At 38.2% G+C, this 16976-nt stretch overlaps 1 protein-coding gene across 3 annotated transcripts in view; it reads left to right on the forward strand.

Annotated features, from left to right (window-relative positions):
• The window catches only part of MPP7 (MAGUK p55 scaffold protein 7), a 134017-nt gene extending 119535 nt beyond the window's left edge, over positions 1-14482 (forward strand). For all 3 annotated transcript variants that reach the window (XM_070729414.1, XM_070729416.1, XM_070729415.1), the window contains 5 exons: positions 7366-7446; positions 7966-8059; positions 11801-11909; positions 12385-12528; positions 14128-14482. In XM_070729414.1, the coding sequence (XP_070585515.1) occupies positions 7366-7446; positions 7966-8059; positions 11801-11909; positions 12385-12528; positions 14128-14307 (608 nt within the window). In that variant the 3' untranslated portion in view covers positions 14308-14482. The remainder of the gene's footprint in view (positions 1-7365; positions 7447-7965; positions 8060-11800; positions 11910-12384; positions 12529-14127) is intronic.
• Positions 14483-16976: the final 2494 nt, after the last annotated feature.

Below are 16976 nucleotides of genomic sequence, written 5' to 3' on the forward strand. Positions count from 1 at the left end.
AGTAGGAGAACAGCGTGCTTGCACAGGCACTGAAAGGGTGTCTTTTGAAAAAAGAAAAGGGAGGGGTGGCTTGGAGGGGGAAAGAGTTTGCATTTTAAAAAGTAGGAGAACAGCGTGTTTGCACAGGCACTGAAAGGGTGTCTTTTGAAGAAAGAAAAGGGAGGGGCGCCCCCCTTGCCTTTCTTCCTTCCCACTCACCCTTTAGCCTAGCCTTGCTTCTTCCACCCGCCCCCTTTAGCTGCTCCTCCCTGCCCTCTGTTAGCCTCCCTTCTAAAGTTTGGGATTTTCCTGAAGGATTTGCACGCATTATTTGCTTTTACATTGATTCCTATGGGAAACATTGTTTCGTTTTACGAACTTTTCACCTTACGAACCTCCTCCTGGAACCAATTAAGTTGGTATCATGAGGTACCACTTTACACATGTGTGATATTTCGTACGCGTGTCGACATCCACAATGTAATGTCGTCCCTCCTGCATGCATGCACACAACTCCCGTGCTGTCCCCGCACATGTGCACAACCCCCCCATACACACACACACTGCCTCTCCCACCCATGCATCTGCCCAGGCCTCACTGAAACCAGTTGGCAGTTGGACCATTTTTCGCCATCCCCAGAGTTCAGGAAGCTTTCCTGGAGCCCGGGGAGAGTGAAAACAGCTGAAAGGAAGGCCGAAAATCAGCTGGCCAGCACACACATGCACGCTGGAGCTGATATAGGGCAACACGTTGTGTGCCTCAGATATGGCTCTGCATGCCACCTGTGGCACACATGCCATAGGTTTGCCATCATTGACATAGAGGCTGTGTCTTATTGTGCCTGCTAATTCAAACCATAAATTAAATAGTTCAATATCAGCCACTGGAATTGATTGAGTTATATGTTTCAGAACAAAGATCCTTGAATTTAATTAGTTGCAAAGTGAAGTATAGTTTAGAAGCTTTTAGTGTTTTCACACCAATAACAACCCAGTTCTCTAAGATATTTTCTTAATTTAATTCAAAATCTAACATTTTCAACTCTTCTTGTATTTGTTGCGTTACATTTCTGCTGGGCAGCGCTTCATTGATATAATTTTTCCATTTTAAAATTGCAAACCAGAAGAACATGACCCTCTATCAGGGACTATTACAAACGGTAGTGCTGCTGTTTTTCTAAAGCTTATTTCCAAGGGGGTACTTAAAATCAGTTTTAAAAACAGCTTTCTCATTTTTCTAATGCACAAATTCAGGCACCTACTACTGTGAGCAAGAAATTGTGGGTTCTACACAGTAAGTAATAATATGGTTGAATTGCTTTTACACCTATATCAACAGAACCCCATGAAAAAGGTGATAAGTAGACTTTTTATAGCAAATCACATTTGCTAACTCTAAGAAATATCTAGAAATTTTATTTTATTTTGGAAATAATAAATCAAGTGAAGAAAGTGTGCTTTTACAGTAACAAAAGCAGTTCACAAATTTATTGCAGCCCTCAGTCATTTTGATGTGTTTTTTTTCTCTCTTGGTATTAGAAACTGCATAAGTCTGGCCAAAATCATAAAAGTGTCTTAGGTAAAATGTGGAAAACTGGCAATATTAATTGAAGCATAGTACAAATTATCAGATTTTTAAAAGCTTTATGTGGGCTAGTAGTAGCATCCAATATGGTATGTGAAATAAGTTTAATATTATTTCCAAGGAACAGAAGGTCAGATAATTATTTTTTTCATATAGTTAGCTGGGGCAAAAGTGAATTAAAATTTTTGTTGGAATCTGTTTAAAAATATTATGTACTTGTTTTTAACAAATTTAGTATCCTCACCAAGCACAACCTTTTTAAAACATGATTTCAACTTTATTTGGCCCAGTTTATTTAATAAGAACATTGTCATTTTTAAAATAAATCTAAATAGCCTTACTAATTTCACTGTTGGTTTACAGAGACCATGTACTTGCTTTTTTCTGTTCGGAGTTACAACCAGATCAAAAAAAGTGACTTCCGATTATTTTTTTTATAACCATTGCAACATCCCAGGGGAAGAGCCTTCTCTGTGGCGGCCCCGACCCTTTGGAACCAACTCCCCCCAGATATCAGAGTTGCCTCCACCCTCCTTGCCTTTCGTAGGCTCCTTAAAACCCACCTCTGTCGTCAGGCATGGGGGAATTGAGACTTTCCCTCTCCCTAGGCTTATAAAATTTATGCATGGTATGTTAGTATGTATGATTGGTTTCTAAATTGGGGTTTTAAATTAACTTCAATATTAGATTTGTTTACATTATATTATTATTGCTGTGAGCCTCCCCGAGTCTGCGGAGAGGGGCGGCATACAAATCTGATTAATAAATAAATAATCCCATGGTCACATGACCAAAATTTGGATGCTTGGCATCTGGTTCATACTAATGATGTTACAGAGACCTTACAAGCAAAGTCAATGGGGACTTCAGATTCCATTAACAACCATGTTACTTAACAACTGCAGTGGTTCACTTAACAAATGTCTTAAGAAAGCTAGTAAAATGGAACAAAACTCACTTAACAATTATCTTGCTTAGCGGCAGAAACATTGGCTTCAATTGTGACTGCAAGTTGAAGATTATTTGTATACTATTTTGTCTTGCTTCTTAAAAGTCTCACTAGCTCATCCTTCTGTTTTGTTGGATTGCAAACCACTGCCCCCCCCTCTTATTCTTCTTTACTATCAGGATAGTAGTAGCAGTGAAGAAAGGCCATCCATGTCTTCTCTGTTTTTCCTTTTAGAGGTGTATTTCAATCTATTGAGGTGGGATGAATAAAGGTACATTCTTCTTTCTGCTTTATCCTTCTTCCAATACATAATTCAGCTTTTAAAGTAGTGCTGGTTGGATTGTAGATGATAACTGAATTTGAAATGTCCTGTTGCTGCGTATGAAATAGACTGTTTCAGAAGTATTTTTGGCTTGAAACTCTGAAACATAGGGATGTTGGAGAATTTTAAAATAGCCTTTTTGGCACCTAAAATATTTGCGTCATCTTCAGAATAGTGTAAAGTTGAAACACCACAAATACTTTTATCCCATTCGATGCCAGGCTGGTTGCTTTTTGCTTAGTTGCTTTGGCTGATGGCCTTGACCATTTAGTTATTATATCAGGAAGATAACATCCTGATATATAAAGTAGTACGGGTCTAGGATCTCTTGCTGAAGCCAACTCACCAACTTGCTACAGGACCACTCATCCCAGCCAATTTGTCACAGGACAAACTCAATATGATAAACATTATCTGTTGTCCAATTCCACAAAAATGATAGTAATATCAAGAAAACAGTGGCAGATAATATTTATTGTATTGAGTTATCCCGCATGGAATTGTCCCACAGTGAATGTGCTACAGTGAGTTGTCCCTTAGCAAGTTAGTTGCGATAAGATCGTTGTGGCAAGTTGACTGCAATGAGTTGTCCCATTCTGGAGTACAGTAATCCCTCGCTACTTCATGGTTCATCTTTCGCAGATTCGCTATTTCACAGGTTTTCAAAGGGGGCTTAAATCCATTAAATAATTTTAAATCCATTAAAAATTCATAAAATTCTTCTACAGTACTACTGTACTCTATTAAAGAAACTGGTAGGATATCACGTGTAGTTCCAGCTGAGGAACATTATAGAATGACTGTTTAAGGCAAAGGGTGGGTTCCAAATACTCGTTAAATACATTAAAAATATTTTTACTCTACTTCATGGAAATTCATTTTTCACGGGTGGTCTTGGAATGCGTCCCCCGCGAAAAATGAGGAATTACTATAGTACTACAACTGATGAAATAGAATTGTCTCAGCTATTACCATTAGGTCATTTCTCATTATGTTTCAAATAGAACTTCCTTCCGGTTAGTTGAGTTTCCACACACAACCATATTCCGATTGTTGGGTTGTTTTCAGGTTTAAGGTTGTTGTTGTTGCTTGTGAACATACTATGCAAGCTACTTATTCCATTTGAATCAATTTTAGAAATAAAATGGCAGATCTTTAAGCAAAAAGCAAGTGGTTTACAAATTCCAAAAGAAGGAATTATCTCATAAGCATGATAACAATCTTTCTGCTTATATATTAAAAAGTTGGGATCCAAGCTAAAATGTTTATTGAATTCTATTTGAGATATTTGCCCAACCCCAAAATAAAATCGCTTGTTATCTAGATAAATGGTCAAAGCAATGGAAACTGTAGTTTAATGTTTCCAAATGTAAAATAATGCACTTGGGGAAAAGGAATCCTCAATCTGAATATTGTATTGACAGTTCTGTGTTAGCAAAAATTTCAGAAGAGAAGGATTTAGGGGTAGTGATTTCTGACAGTCTCAAAATGGGTGAACAGTGTGGTCGAGCAGTACGAAAAGTAAGTAGGATGCTTGGCTGCATAGCTAGAGGTATAACAAGCAGAAAGAGGGAGATTGTGATCCCCTTATATAGAGTGCAGGTGAGACCACATTTGGAATACTGTGTTCAGTTCTGGAGGCCTCACCTACAAAAAGATATTGACAAAATTGAACGGGTCCAAAGACGGGCTACAAGAATGGTGGAAGGTCTTAAGCATAAAACGTATTAGGAAAGACTTAATGAACTCAATCTGTATAGTCTGGAGGACAGAAGGAAAAGGGGGGACATGATCGAAACATTTAAATATATTAAAGGGTTAAATAAGGTCCAGGAGGGAACTGTTTTTAATAGGAAAGTGAACACAAGAAAAAGGGCACAATCTGAAGTTAGTTGGGGGAAAGATCAAAAGCAACATGAGAAAATATTATTTTACTGAAAGAGTAGTAGATCCTTGGAACAAACTTCCAGCAGACGTGGTAGATAAATCCACAGTAACTGAATTTAAACATGCCTGGGATAAACATATATCCATCATAAGATAAAATACAGAAAATAGTATAAGGGCAGACTATATGGACCATGAGGTCTTTTTCTGCCGTCAGACTTCTATGTTTCTATGTTTCTACCTAAGTGATTTCTGACAGTCAGCAAAACACTTAACACCATTGTCAAATATGCACTGATTATGCTAAAACTTTCTCAACAAAACTGGAATGTGTTCCAACAAATGTGGAAATCAAAATATATGCATTTCTGTGCATTTCTTCAGCAGCACGTGTATAGTTGATTTTTTTTCTTATCTAAAAATATTTATATTTCATTCTTTAAATATAGCAGTAACTACTGAATGACCTGAAAAATAGATAATCAATTTCATTTAATTATCTGCCATTAGATTAATGTCTCCAGTTGACATCTCCCCTTTTCTAAGAGTTCTGTAAGGGGTATGCAAAAGTACACCATTGTGCCTACCGCCCCTATCCTACTGTCCTATTGTCTTTTTTTATCATTACTTTCTATGCTATGTTTATATGTTTACATAAACTATCCTATACTTGATTGAAAGACAGACAGACAGACATTTAGAAAAATACAGTGTTCCCTCGATTTTCGCGGGTGATGTGTTCTGAGACTGCCCGCGAAAGTCGAATTTCCACGAAGTAGAGATGCGGAAGTAAATACACCATTTTTGGCTATGAACAGTATCCCAAGCCTTCCCTTAACACTTTAAACCCCTAAATTACAATTTTCCATTCCCTTAGCAACCATTTAGATTATTACTCACCATGTTTATTTATTAAAGTTTATTAAAAAAATGGTTTTTAAAGGCAGATGAAAGTTTGGCAATGACATATGATGTCATCGGGCAGGAAAAACCATAGTATAGGGGGGGGGGACCGCAAAGTATTTTTTAATTAATATTTTTGAAAAACCGTGGTATAGACGTTCCGCGAAGTTCGAACCCGCGAAAATCGAGGGAACCCTATAATAGTATGTGACACCATTTTGCAGAAGCACATATAATAAACACATAGCAATTTGAATTTTTGGAAAGAAAATTTAAGAATTAAGATAAATTTAAAGAAGAATATTTGTCTTTATTTATATGTTTTGTAAGTCATTTTGAAAGGATAATAGATCTCATCAGTTTTTAAATTTTTCTTACTGTCAAGGAGTATGCATTTCCTGATATTAGCAAAATGCCCTGTAACAAACCACAAATAAAGTAAGAATGCATTGTCATTAATTCTTGGCTGATTATTGGATTTCTGTGCCACCCCTCATAATTGTATGAGTATCTTCTGCTTGTGCTTTTAGCCTAATCTTTGGTCATTGAGAACAGCATCTCCCTAGAATCCAGGTACAAATAGAAGGCAGGTGACAATAGAGAAAAAAGGTGGAAGTTGTCCTGTTCCTTTATACCTATAGTTGACTGGGGAATTTTGGGAGTTGAAATCTACCCATCTTTAAGTTGCCACGGTTGAAGAAACACTGCTTTATATCACTGGAGTTTTGTTCCAAATAGAGGAGGAGAAAATATCATATCAGGAGCTAAAGACAAATTGGAGAGAAGGAAAACCATGAAATACTAATTATACCTTATATGTCAGTGCGCTTGAGGCAGTGGTGGGCTGCTGCCTGGGTGGGGGGGTAAACACAACGGGGTAGCGAAAGCGTAGCTCCCCCCCAGAGTACCCAATCTGCACTGAAATACGTTGAAAAAAAATGCAGGGCGTCCTGCATAAGCCACGCCCACAGTGTGGTAGCAAAAATTTCAGTAGCCCTTCACTGGCTTGAGGGCACCTTGAATAACTTATTGTGATCTATAGGGCTGTTCAGTTAGTTGTAGCTGAAATGTATCATCGTCATTAGACTTTTATAATGCATTTTAACTTGTCAGTATTCCTCAATAATGTGCTTCATGCCTAAATTATAATCAACTCTTGCATAATTTTGAGTTTCGTTTGAAAGTATATTTTTATGCTCTTGCATAATTTTGAGTTTCGTTTGAAAGTATATTTCTTTCTGAACATTTTGATCTGAGCCCAAAAACAGATGAACAAAATGCATTCCTGGATAGCACACAACTTTTATTGAGGAAAACCAAAGATTTCTGAAACAGCTTCAGATGTAATCACACATTGCTATTTTAAGTCAAAGTATGGTACATATTAAATATACTGAGAAAAAAGGAAGGATATAACATCATGAATTTTGAGATTAGTACCAGCTTAATCTTCATATTCCATCAGCATTCTTTTTTAACATTAGCCAATTGACCATTCAAGGTTGTGTATCTTTGGCAGAATAAATGACAGGCTATTGATTTCAGAGATAGTGAAAAGCCAAAATTTGGGAAACCCATAGACTTTGGAAATCCTATCTGCCCAGTGAATACTGAAGACACTGGAGTTCTTCCAATAGAAAAAACTTTTGAGTAACATTTTGGGTTTCTAAACAGAGCTACTGTACTGTGTTATAATATTAAAAATCAGAACAATTAACTGGAACATATTTAAACTTTCAGGTCCTGTTGGTGTTGGACTGAATGAACTAAAACGGAAATTGTTAATCAGTGACACTCACCATTATGGTGTAACAGTTCCACGTAAGTGAAAAACTCTGGTCTATAAATTCCTAATGTATGATCCAGCTTCCTTTTCATTAGCATAAATATAAAATGCTTGGAGATGAATAGGGTAAGGATATCTGAATTAATTTTTTTAAGTCTTCCACTTCACTTTAAATTGGCTCTATATTGCATGGTGAAAATGGCAATATGTCTTCTTGTTTTGCCAGCCTTCTACCAACTATGGAAATCACTAGGAAGGGGATTTGACATCAAAGTTGTAGTAGACTGAGTAGTCAAACATAATGGGATTATTGTTTTGATTTAAAAGGTGCATGACAGCAAGGAGAAGATATGTGCCAACCAAAACCCGTTCCCGATTAATATTTGAAAAGAGAGGATAAATTTCTTGTATTTAAAATTTCACACGAGTTTCTGAGAGTGGAATTCCATGTGCTTGAATTTCAACAGTTTGTTGGTAATTAAAACCAGTTGAGTAGAACTGTTTGTTTTCATTTATTTTCAAAGTGGTTTTTAATGCTCTTTCAATAAAACCAGACACAACAAGACCTCGAAGAAGCCAAGAAAGTGATGGTGTTGAATACACTTTTATTTCCAAGCACTTGTTCGAGACAGACATACAGAATAACAAGTATGTAGGAAGCACAAAATTCATGTCTTATTTGTGTGTGTGTGTATGTGCGCGCGCCTTTTGCATTGCTAATGTGAGAATGTTCCTTCATTTCAATGTTCTGCAAATGCCACAGCTAACTTGAGAATTCTTGGATGCCAAAAGCATAGTTTAATTTCAATTTTCAGCACAAACCATATGTATTGCACTTCTGTGGGCAACTTGAACACTGAGCAAAATACACATTGCATGCCATCATTTGAAATTAAGTTTTGTCCAAAGACAAACACAATGACAGTCTATCAGACGTTTCAGTCTCTATATTTAAAGGGTATTTTGAAAATAGAAAATAATTTACCATATTTTTTGGAATATAAGATACACCTTTTATCCCCCCAAAGAGGGCAAAAACCTGGGTACGTCTTATACACCGAATGTAGCCCCACCCAGTTACCCATACTCTTTGGTCTCTGCCTCCCATCAATTTACCTTCTTGCAGCCAACAGTGCAGAGTCTGATAAGCACAAGAACTGATTATTGGCCTCCCAACCAGCAGCTAATTGAGACTGAAGGCAGGCCACCGTTGAAACTGAAAGTGAAACTAAAACTGCAAGGAAGCAAATTGCAGGGGGAGAGAGGCAGAGGCAGAATTTTATTTTCTTGTGTTAATCAGCTACTGTAACTGGATGCAAGGAGGTAAGTCAATAACTATAAATGTCTGTAGAATGTTCAAATTATTAGACTAATTAGAACCTTCTATAAACATTTATAGCTATTTCTTAAAGACTGCTTTATTATTGTTCTATACAACTTAACAAGATGAAGAAGCTTTTAAAATAAATGCTTGATCTGAAGAGGCCCAGTGCTTTTATATCTTCTTTTAAATAGCAGAGAATAATGTATACTTCAGGAAAGCCACATCAATTTTAAAAGTATCTGTACAAGTCTAATCTGATATGTAACAGTTTCCTGTTTAGTATTAAGATAAGGCAACTGAATTAAACCCTGACTTATTTATGTTTGGGATAGATCCATTTAAATAATTGGGAAGAGGTAGTGTGAGTACATTTAAGAAATCTTCCTGGCATTAATATACTGCCATAATGAACATTTCTCCAATTCTTTGCTATTTCTATGGATCAGGAGCATATGTACATAAATACACAACAAACAGTATGTATAACATCTGTGCTGTTTGCTGGGAGGCAAATTACTGGGAGGCAGAGGCAGATTTCCCCCCCCCCCCTTGTTTTCCTCCCCCAAAATCAAAATGTGTCTTATACTCCAGTACGTCTTATACACCCAAAATATAGTAATCATACTTGTTTTGTTTTCCGTGTGTGTGTGTGTGTGTGTTCCCTGATACAGAGCTGAAGGGATTGGGTACTGTAGCCTAGAGCAGCGTTTCCCAACCGGTGTGCCGCGGCACACTAGTGTGCCGTGAGACACCGTCAGGTGTGCCGCAGCGAGAGGTGGCGGAGGACAGTGGGCGGATCGGGCGGGCAATGGGGCAGGGCGGAGAAGCCAGGGGCGTGTTTGGCCGGAGGCACCTACTGCCGCACCTCCCTGCCCCTGCCTCCCCACAGTGCCTCCGGCCAAACGCGCCCCTGGCTTCTCCGCCCTGCCCCATTGCCCGCCCGATCCGCCCACTCTCCTCCGCCGCCGCCTCCTGCCTTGGGGCGAGCAATCCGGGAGTCTGGGACTGTGTGGCTTTGCGACATGAAGAGAAAACGTCCCGACTTTTCCCTGCTGCCGTTTTCTCTTCATGGCGCAAAGCCACACAGTCCCGGACTCCCGGATTGCTCGCTTCTCCGGTCAGCAAAGCCATCTGCCCAGGAAAGCGCCGCGCTGGCCGGAGAAGCGAGCGATCCGGGAGTCCGGGACTGTGTGGCTTTCCGCCATGAAGAGAAAACGGCCGACTTTTCCCTGCTGCCGTTTTCTCTTCATGGCGCAAAGCCACACAGTCCCGGACTCCCGGATCGCTCGCTTCTCCGGTCAGCAAAGCCATCTGCCCAGGAAAGCGCCGCGCTGGCCGGAGAAGCGAGCGATCCGGGAGTCCGGGACTGTGTGGCTTTCGGCCGGGCTAACGGGAGGCGGTGCGAGGCCGGGCGCTGGGGACGTCTGGGAGGGCGAGGAGGCTGATGGCTGCTGCGCACTCCACTCTCTCTCCGGCTCTCTCTCGCTCTTTCTTTTTCTCTCTGTTGCTGGCGTGGTGAACGAGAGAGAAAGAGAGAGAGAGAGAAAGGAGGGGAGAGAGAATGAGAGAAAGAAAGCAAGAGAAAGAGAGGGAAAGAAAGCAAGAGAGAGAGAGAAAGAAAGGGGGGAAGGAGGGAGAGGGAAAGACATAGAGGGAGGGAAGGAGGGAGAGAGAAAGAGAGCAAAAAAGAGAGGAAGAAAGAAAGAAAGAGGGATGGAGAGAAAGAAGGGAAGGAAGGAAGAGAGAGAAAGAGGGAGGGAGAAATAGAGTGAAATGGAGGAAGAGATATTTTTTTTGTCCAAACTTTTCTTTAGCCCCCCCGCCCCCCCCTTCAGTGTTCCCCAGAATTTTGAAAACATGAATAATGTGCCGCGGCTCAAAAAAGGTTGGGAAACACTGGCCTAGAGGTTAAATTCTCTGCCTTCCAAGGCAAAGGCTGCAAGTTCAAATTCCAGTGAGGGTATGACTAGCTGATGAGGCCAGAACAAGGCCGAAATAGATCTATCCTAGTCTCCCTTAATTTTCAAATTCAGCAAAAACATGTGACATATGTGTGTGAGAGTGTGTGTGTGTGTGTGTGTGTGTGTGTGTGTGTTTCTGTCAAGTCACCCGGCAGATCCAAATATGGGATGGAACTCACTCCTCCCTTTTGCCTCTCAGCCCCACTCCAGGGGCCATCCAGACACCAAATCATATTTTCAATTTATAAAGAACTGATAAAGAAATAGAGGGAGACCAGGATAGATTTATTACGAACTTTCTATCTCTCGTCAGCTAGCCATACCCTCATAGGATTCAAACCTGGGTTAAAGGTTCTAATCACTAGGCCACAAATTCTACTCATTTTTATCAGTTGAGCCAAGGGAAATTTAAATATTTTTCTGTCAGGGAACACTTAAATAACACATCCTAGATCTGAATGAATAAAATATTCTGATTAAATACTTTTGTTCTGTACAAAGTTGAATGTGCTGACAACAAAATGAAATTGATTGTCAATCAGTGTTGCTTCCTAAGTGGACAGTTTGATTTCACAGAAGTTTGATTTACTTAGAGTTGTATTCTGTTGTTTAAGTGTTCCCTTTATTTTTTTGAGCAATATATATGTGTGTGTGTATGTGTGTGTGTCACATGTTTTTTCGCTGAATTTGAAAATTAAGGGAGACTAGGATAGATTTATTTCGGCCTTATTTTGGCCTCATCAGCTAGCCATACCCACTGGGACTTGAACCTGCAACCTTTGCCTTGTAAGGCAGAGAATTATCCTCTAGGCTACAGTATCCAATCCCTTCAGCTCTACACCAGGGAAGGGTTACACATTGTTCAAGATTTAAAAGCTGGACAAATCAAGTTTTGAAATCATTTGAATTTGACAGAAGATATTTTGTAATTATTGTGATTTTTCATTCAATTTTTAAACATCTGGATTTCTTTTTTAAATGTTACTTGGCACTTGATTCCTTATGTCATCTTTGTCAATAGATAAAGTTATCAGATTACCTTTTAAAAAAGATATATGGAAATAAGATTTGTAACAGAAATATAATTTTTTTTTTTAATTTCAGATTTATTGAATATGGGGAATATAAAAATAATTACTATGGTACCAGCATTGACTCAGTTAGAGCTGTTCTGGCAAAAAATAAAGTTTGTTTGTTAGATGTACAGCCTCATGTAAGTAAACAATAAAGTATTTAATTTTCCTACCATTAAGCTAATAATGCATTCTCTATTAACAATTCAAGGGGGAAATTACTAGTGAAAGAGAATTAATTTTCTAGCCGTAGTTAGTACTTCTAACAATGCTTGAACTGTTAGAAAAATGAAACTGTAGAACTGAATATTAAAATATACTCTGTTTAGCCTAAAATCTTGCTCAGAATTTACTAGTACAGCATCCCTTATTCACATTTTCATGTTAAATATACTATAATAAAGGACCAAAAATGACTAGCATTTGAGCAATTTCTGCAGATAATTGAATGAAACAATGTGTGTTATACGGAACAATTAAAATGCTACATAATTTATAATAACAATATTTGTTATCAGAGTGGAATGCAACATAGAAACTGCAGAGGACTTGTCTTGTTTCAGAGTAAATAAATTTTAAAATAACATGTTCACCTTAATATTTTCATCTCTCCAGACAATAAAGCATCTAAGGATTTTGGAATTCAAACCATTTGTGATATTTATAAAACCTCCATCAATTGAGCGTTTAAGAGAGACACGAAAAAATGCTAAAATAATTTCAAGCAAAGATGAAAAAGGTGCTGCTAAGCCTTTTCAAGTGAGTAAATTTTGATTTCCTAGAAATTTTGAAAATAAATTTTCCAATGAGGGCGGAGATAGGAGCCAGGTGTGTTGATCTCGTCCGACAACCAATGAGGACTGAGCCTTGTGATATAAAAGAAACCTTGCTGTTAATCATCCCGCTTTTGGCTCAATCCTCAACATCGGTTAGGACATGTGGTCAACCTTTACTGTTTAGCTATCTCCTTATTTCTTTCCTTTCTTCTGTCTCTGTGTTTTTCCTAGTTCCCTTTAAAAAAAAATATTCCTCTCTTTTCTCCCTCTCACTACTGCTCATCAGGAAAAGGCATTTAGAGAAGCGAGGGGCTTTCGGAGCTCACTCTGGCCCCAGGCCGACCTGCTACTGTAAATTAATCGCTTCCTTCAGCTGAGCCTCAGGTCAGGGCAGAATTACATGGCACAGCTGGCAGCCAAATTCTTCCCACGGCAAAAGGTTTTCCTTGGGTTGATTTCGGCAACCGGACTCACCTGCACCTTCCTCCTGAGCTGGTTGTTGCCTGGGCGCCCGGCTGCTTTATAGCCCTCGGCCTATCACTTTTTTTTCCTTTTCGCCGTTGCCAGAGCCACGGGGGAGGCATTAGCTGTAGAGCGGGCCTCCTGGATGGCAATTTGCAAAGGCTCGCTTGTCCCGGAGGGTTCTTACCCAGTCATTTTTAGTTAGATATTGCGAGCAGAGGCAAACCAGCCAAATTGGTTTATTGTCTACCAAACCATTGCTTCGTTTTAGAGGGAGTTTTTTTTCCTGGCGTTTTTTTTTTTTTAAGAGGAGTGCTGAGGCAGTTCAGCCCTTTTTTCTCCCCGCCTTGAGGTTGCTGGTGGCCATTTTATATACTTAGTTCAGTCCATCTTGGCATGCGTACGGGGAGGCGACCTCCTAGCCTCAATTGATCAGACGGAGGCCTACCTCCATATCCTTACCCATCCAGATATCCAGCAGCACCTTTGGTTCTGCTATGAGGGCGTCTATTATCAGTATTAGTATTTTTTTTTTAATTTATTTATTTATTTATTCAATTTTTATGCCGCCCTTCTCTTTAGACTCAGGGCGGCTTAAAAACAGGTAACTTTTAAATGCTTTGTGAGAGAATGAGAAGGGAAAGTCCAGGTGGTTTTAAAGCATCCCAAGTCTTATGATCCACTAAAATTAAATAATTGAGCTTATTTCATGAGATTTATTTATTTATTTGTTTATTCGATTTTTATGCCGCCCTTCTCCTTAGACTCAGGGCGGCTTACAACATGTTAGCAATAGCACTTTTTAACAGAGCTAGGCTATTGCCCCCACAATCCGGGTCCTCATTTTACCCACCTCGGAAGGATGGAAGGCTGAGTCAACCTTGAGCCGGTGATGAGATTTGAACCGCTGACCTTCAGATCTACAGTCAGCTTCAGTGGCCTGCAGTACAGCACTCTACCTGCTGCGCCACCCCGGCTCATCATTTTGGTCTCAATTGTGGTCAGAAGTTGAGAACTCCCTGTATCCCGAGATATAAATTATAGCTTTCTCTAAATCTAATAGTACTGTAACTTGATTTGATTTTATATACAGTATAACTAATTGCTTCTCTTTATTTAGGAAGAAGATTTCCAAGAAATGATTAAATCTGCCCAGATCATGGAAAGTCAATATAATCACCTTTTTGACAAAGTCGTAGTGAATGATGATCTTACCACAGCTTACAATGAATTGAAAACGATTTTTGACAAACTGGAAAGAGAAACATTTTGGGTCCCAGTTAGTTGGGTGCATTCCTAATGCTGCACAAACGTCTTCATGGTAGTTGACCTGGGTCTAAGTGGACATATTGTTGCTGGGGTCTTTTTCTAGTTATGACATGTTAGATGAACATTACAAGAGACTGTTGATCTTATTTTTAATGGATTGGTAATAATGGTTTTCTAAGCAGGAAAGAACAAAGTGAAGCCTTATTTTTATTTAATTGTTTTTTATTGTTTTATTGTTTTTTTAAAAAAGCATTCCCAACTGCTATAATACTATCTTTCATAAATAATTTGCACTCTCCATGACATTTCCTTTAATCTAAAGTTTAATAGAAGATCTTAACATTCAAGATCTCTGTTAGTATTATCGTTTATATACTCGAGTATAAGCCGAGTTTTTCAGCACAAAAAATGTGCTGAAAAATCCAACCTCGGCTTATACAGTATTCAAGTCACTGACCAGGAAACTCTCACACAGCATTTTCCAAAGCTGCGCAGTTCGGATGCGAAAGGCAGGGAGGAAGGAAACCTGATGGCTCTGGCAACACAAGGCTTTTCCTTGTACGGCTGCTTCTGCTCTTGTTAGAGCCCAGCTGGCAACACCCCTGAGCTGCCTGATTGGCAGAAGGCTGAACTAATCACAGTTCCTCTTCTACACAGAAAGGAGGCACTGGAAGAGCTGCCTGATTTGCAGCAGGCTGAACCAATCACAGCTCCTTTACGCAGAAAGGAGGCACTGGGGAAGGGACGGGAGGGTTGAAGGGACTTTCGGAAGGAAGGAAAAGTGGATGAAAACACAATCTTTCCCCTAGGGGAGCAGCTTCAAGGGACCTATTAGAAATAGAAATCTCTTCCAGCAAGCCAGTAACATATTTTACAAGTAATATAAGTTACCCATTTAAATTTGATTCATTTCTAGTAACAGAAGAGGTAATTTTATAATAAAATGTTGCTTCAAATGGGGATAACTGTGTAATTAAACTTTTTCTTCCAACTATACTTATCATAACCAAGAGGATTGTTAATGTTGACTTGTTTCAAACAATACAAAGGTTAGGATAATATAATAGTATGAATTTTGGCATTAATCATTTGTTCTACATAATTAATATGAATAGATTTACTTTTTTTAAGAGTGTGGTTTCTCCTTATTTAGAAGAAAGATTTTACAATTAATGACTGAGTAACTCCAAATTGTTATTTACTGGTCTTTTGAGATAGTAATGATTTTAACTTATGAAATTTGTTTTAAATGGAAAATCTGAATATTTATCATATGGAAGTTTGATTTAAGTAATTATTTTGAAATAATATATAAAATCCCAATTATTAAGAAAATTATAATGATATTGTAATGAAGATTAAGATAACAGGTTTTATTACATTCCTAAAGATATTTTAAGAGGTTTTTGGTTATGATAAAAGAAGGAATTTTTTTAAAAGAGAGAGATTTAGGAAGGGGAGGAAGTAGAAGGCCCAAAAAAGGAAAGGTGCAAGAAATAAAAAACCATTTTGGAAGAAAAAGTTACATAATAATAATAACAACAGAGTTGGAAGGGACCTTGGAGATCTTCTAGTCTGACCCCCTGCTTAGGCAGAAACCCCACACCACTACAGACAAATGGGTATCCAACATCTTCTTAAAAACTTCCAGTGTTGGAGCATTCACAACTTCTGGTGGCAGGCTGTTCCATGGATTCATTGTTCTAACTGTCAGGAAATTTCTCCTTAGTTCTAAGTTGCTTCGCTCCTTGTTTAGTTTCCACCCATTGCTTCTTGTTCTACCCTCAGGTGCTTTGTAGAATAAGTTGACTCCTTCTTTGTGGCAAACCCTGAGATATTGGAAGATTGCTATCATGTCTCCCCTGGTCCTTTTTTCATTAAACTAGATATACCAAGCTCCTGCAACCGTTCTTCATATTTAAAAAAAAATTCTCCTACAAAAACAATTTTAAGAAGCTACAGTAGAAGAATATTCCATTGTTATAAGTTACCAGTAGCCACTGCATTTTTCACCCTAGGCTTATACTCGAGTCAATAAGTTTTCCCAGGTTTTGTGGCAAAACTAGGTGCCTCGGCTTATAATCCAGTTGACTTATACTCGAGTATATACGGTATATCTGGTTTTGGTTAACACTTGAGAATATATTATAACTGGAGCATTTATTTTTTAAGAATATAAGTTTCTGTTTAGTACTGATCAATAATGTAAAATGCAAATTGCTCCTTTATATTCATCTTGACATTGGGTAAATTAAAGTTACTTTGGTAGAAAATTTAACTATTAAAATTTTTTTTTTATAAGAAATATGTCATATTTTACATCTTAAGTATTTGTATATTGTCTGGTTGGATTTAAGACAATGGGATTTTCATTTAGATCAAACTTGAAATTGTTTCAATAACCTTTTTCATAAGAATAAAATAATGTGGTGGAGGATCGTAGCCTTCGTAATTGAGTCGGTTGTATACATATATTTATATAAATACTTTATTAATTTAAATATATATCTTTCTAAAACTGCCTTTGAGAAGAACCAACCAACTGTGTTTCAGTGTGAAAAACTTGTAAATCATTCCCATTTTACACATGCCATGGGTAATTAATACTTAAAGCTATATTCTCTTAAAGAAAGAAACTTTAAAATTTTATGTTGACACTAAATGAGTTTCTGGATGAAGAGAAATATATGTTATGTGTTA

This window comes from Erythrolamprus reginae, chromosome Z, assembly GCF_031021105.1.
Source record: "Erythrolamprus reginae isolate rEryReg1 chromosome Z, rEryReg1.hap1, whole genome shotgun sequence".
NCBI classification, from domain to species: Eukaryota; Metazoa; Chordata; class Lepidosauria; order Squamata; family Dipsadidae; genus Erythrolamprus; species Erythrolamprus reginae.